The sequence below is a fragment of the Vicia villosa genome, linkage group LG6 (genome assembly GCF_029867415.1).
Source record: "Vicia villosa cultivar HV-30 ecotype Madison, WI linkage group LG6, Vvil1.0, whole genome shotgun sequence".
NCBI lineage: Eukaryota > Viridiplantae > Streptophyta > Magnoliopsida > Fabales > Fabaceae > Vicia > Vicia villosa.
The window spans coordinates 143,239,279-143,242,869 of NC_081185.1; the positions used below are offsets into that span (position 1 = coordinate 143,239,279).

The following is a 3,591-nucleotide window of genomic DNA, read 5'->3' on the forward strand; positions in this document are numbered from 1 at the left end:
TACCGGATGGACATATCGATTCTATGGTAGAATTACATAAGAGATTTTCGATGCAACTAAGTGTCGACGATATGTGATAACCGAAGCAGCCCTGACCTAGATCATTCAGAAGAAAGAAAGATTGCGGTCATATAATAATCGACTTTCACAACTCTCATTTGAGGTGAACGGAGCTCAAGAAGGCTATAATTGTTGAATTTTCGAGAACAACCTTTTGAGTGACCATCCTTTTATGCAAAAGTCGGGGGGGAAAGGAAGGTCAAATCCATCCAAAAGATGCTGACAATGGTTTAAAAAACATTTGCAATCAAGCCACATATTTTAAAAAGCAAAATTTCAAGTTTTTAAAAGAACCAATCGATTGCTTCATTTAATAAATCAATTGTTGGTATGCCTCTGTTTGTGAAAAGTTGAAAATTTGAAAGGAACAATCTATTGATCTCTAGAAGCAACCAATTGTAGGGTCACGATTTGCCTTGAAAATTGACCTCATAATTGATTGCCCCTTCCCCCCACAATAGATTGTTTAGTGAAAATGTTCATATTTTTTAATGTTACATATGTAACAATCAATTGATCCCTCAGTGCAATCAATTGCTTCCTGAAGCTGTGTGAAAAATCTGAAACATCATAATGTCTCTTTATTGCACATGTTCATGAAACTTTTTCTTAATCTTTGCAATTAAATATTTTGCAAACATTACGACTCATTTAAGAGGTGACTTGTGATGTATTTAAAGCAAGTTTAAAAATCCTTTGAATCGAGGAGATTAAAAATCCACTATAAATTTGGTGTGTTATGTTAGAAGATTATAGGAGAGTCCATGAATATCTGAGTCTCCAACTACACGTCATCTTTCTCTTCATAAACTAATCTACCACATTACTCATTAGTGATCTGGCCAAAGGTGTAATAGAATTTCTATAATAAATTATGTAAGTATTAATCATTTAAAACAACCATGCATAAATAATTTTAAGCAATAATTTTGATATTAAACACATTATGCATACAAACATTCCACAAAGCAATAGTAGTTTTTGTCGGAGGAGTTTTTCAGTAGGAAGCATTGATACATAGTGTCGAACTAGACACCTTTGTGAGAAACACACAATTTACTCACCCAAAATTTTAAGGTGATAAGTGATTGAGTTCTCTCACTTATAAATGTTTAAGTAACCACACTCATATCCAATATAAAACTATTTCCCCACTTAATAACACTTGCATTATTATTCTAAATCAAACACCACTATATTTACTCATTTTTCTAATTTGGTCAAAACCGCTTCTAACAATTTTTTTTTACATAAACTTTATTTTTGTATAAAATTTAATTTGTATGTATCAACTATATAATTAATACTTATAATATTGTTAATCAATGATAAACACTAAACCTTATAAACGTTTGACTTTAATTATAATCACACAAATGTTTGGATTTTAACTCCATACAATATTTATTTGGTCAAAAAAAAAAAAAACTCCATACAATATTTATTAGTTAAAGAAATTTAATCATTGATTTTAATCATTTCAATCCAATATAATTATGTATATGTTTGTCATTGCATTTATTCAATATAAGAGACACATATTTTAAACTAATAATACTATAACACCTCAATAACAAATCCTATATCCTCAACTGCTTTTTCAAAAACCCAGCATTTAACATTCTTGCCATCCAAGAAATTTACCATAAACTGGGAGTATAGTTTCCTCTCCTTCCTCTTCTTCCTCCTCCTCCTCTGCTCCCTCTTCCTCTTCCTCTTCCTCTTCCTCTTCCTCTATTTCTTCTTTCCGGATTCAACTTATACTCATTATTATCATGCTGATATGCATCGTTCTTAGACCATGACATGCTATTTTCTGTGCTTATGTTATTTCCTTCCCATGTTCCCCAATTTCTGTTCCCACTATTTCTTGCTTGATACATGTCATGCAACTCACCACCAGTGTACTCCTTTGATCTCCATCCTTCAGCAACATAGCTTGGTTCGGGAGATTTTATTACTCCTTTGTTATCATCCTCCCATCCAGTAGGTCCGAGTCCCCATCCAAGACCTGTGAAGGACTGTTTCAAACGATGAGAATTATCGATAATCAAAGCCTCGTGGCCCCTTTTTTTCATGTTATCTCTTGCCTCTACTTCTCTATCCAAATCTTGATTGTGATGTGGATCGTTAACGTACATGTTGGGATCGGGCAATGGAATGTTGCAGGTAAAGCCGTTGTTGTCAGCCCAAAACCTGAATTTTTCATCGTCAAATGCCTCTTTGATAGCATAGTCTACCCAGTTCATCCCATTGGAATGCATATTCATATGCCGGTTATCTGTGAACCAAAAGAAGTAAAAAGAATCAAAAGAAAGTACAAAACCAAACCAAAGAATGGGAAAAGAAAAAACACTTCACCCAAATGTGTCTCCAATGATGAGGATTTCCAATGACCCACTTGATGATTACTGATCCCTTGGTCTTTTCTCCAATTTTCCATTTCAATAAGCAGCAGAGAACACAATGATGATGAGATGAGTTTGACACAGAGAAAAAAAAAGTTCTCCTGACGTTTCTTGTTTCTTCCACAAGATCTATCCTTTGATATGCACTTGGCCACTATTTATAGGGACGTTGTTGTTGTTGTTGTTTTTTTTTGGCTCTCAGAGACGTTGTTTTTTTAAAATAATATGATTTCCTAAAATCGAATCTTAAATTTGAAAATTAATAAATGTATTTATGAGATTTTAAAAACCAATGTATCTATACAAAATATCTTTATGTTGATTCTATATAAATCAATTATGGCATCGCTTCATGAATTGACTTCGTTTATGAAATTTAAATATTTTTAAGATTTAATCTCTCAGTAATTAGTTTATGTGTCATTGATAAAATAGTTTTTAATCAAGTGGCATTGAAGTAATACTGGCATACAATGTAATACTGGCATTGATTTGAAATTAAAAATTGACTATGATAATAATGTTCTTTTAAAAAACATAATAATAAAATATTAGTTATAATGTATTTATTTTTCTTTATGTTATTTCTACTTTTTTTCTTTATGTTATTTATTTATTTTCATTATTTTTCTGGAAAATATTTTCATTTTATTTTTGAAAAATGGAAACATACTCATTTTCATTTATATATATTATAATAATAATGTTGCATCCTTTAAAATAATAATAATATACTAGCAATAATATATTTGTTTTTATTCATAATATATTTTTATTTTCCTTTTTTTATTTAATTTTTTCTAAAACTATTTTCATTCTCCCTTCTTTTCACTTTTAGAGATATTAATTTATAGAAACAAGATCTTCATCATTTAACAAAAAAGTTTTCATATATGCATTTATTTTTAAATTATATTTTATCTTTTTTTACCGAATTATATTTTGTCTTATTTGAAATATTCTTTGAATGGAAGAATTTAATGCTTTTTTTTTTTATTAAATTTTTTTCACCACCAGTATTTGACTTATTTGACACCTAATTTGATTCAAAATTCAGTCCGGCATTAAGTAATTCTAATTCCCTTCCAATAGCAATTAAGATTATTGATTAAATAAGATATTA

The 3,591-nt window shown here is 29.9% G+C and overlaps 1 protein-coding gene across 1 annotated transcript; it reads right to left on the reverse strand.

Moving 5' to 3' along the window:
- Positions 1-870: 870 nt before the first annotated feature.
- On the reverse strand, positions 871-2,576 carry LOC131614877 (uncharacterized). Its single transcript, XM_058886415.1, has 4 exons — positions 2,422-2,576; positions 1,825-2,341; positions 1,019-1,096; positions 871-922 (listed from the first exon to the last, which is right to left on the reverse strand). The coding sequence occupies exons 1-4, from the start codon at positions 2,501-2,503 to the stop codon at positions 871-873; spliced, it is 729 nt and encodes a 242-aa protein (XP_058742398.1). The 5' UTR covers positions 2,504-2,576.
- Positions 2,577-3,591: the final 1,015 nt, after the last annotated feature.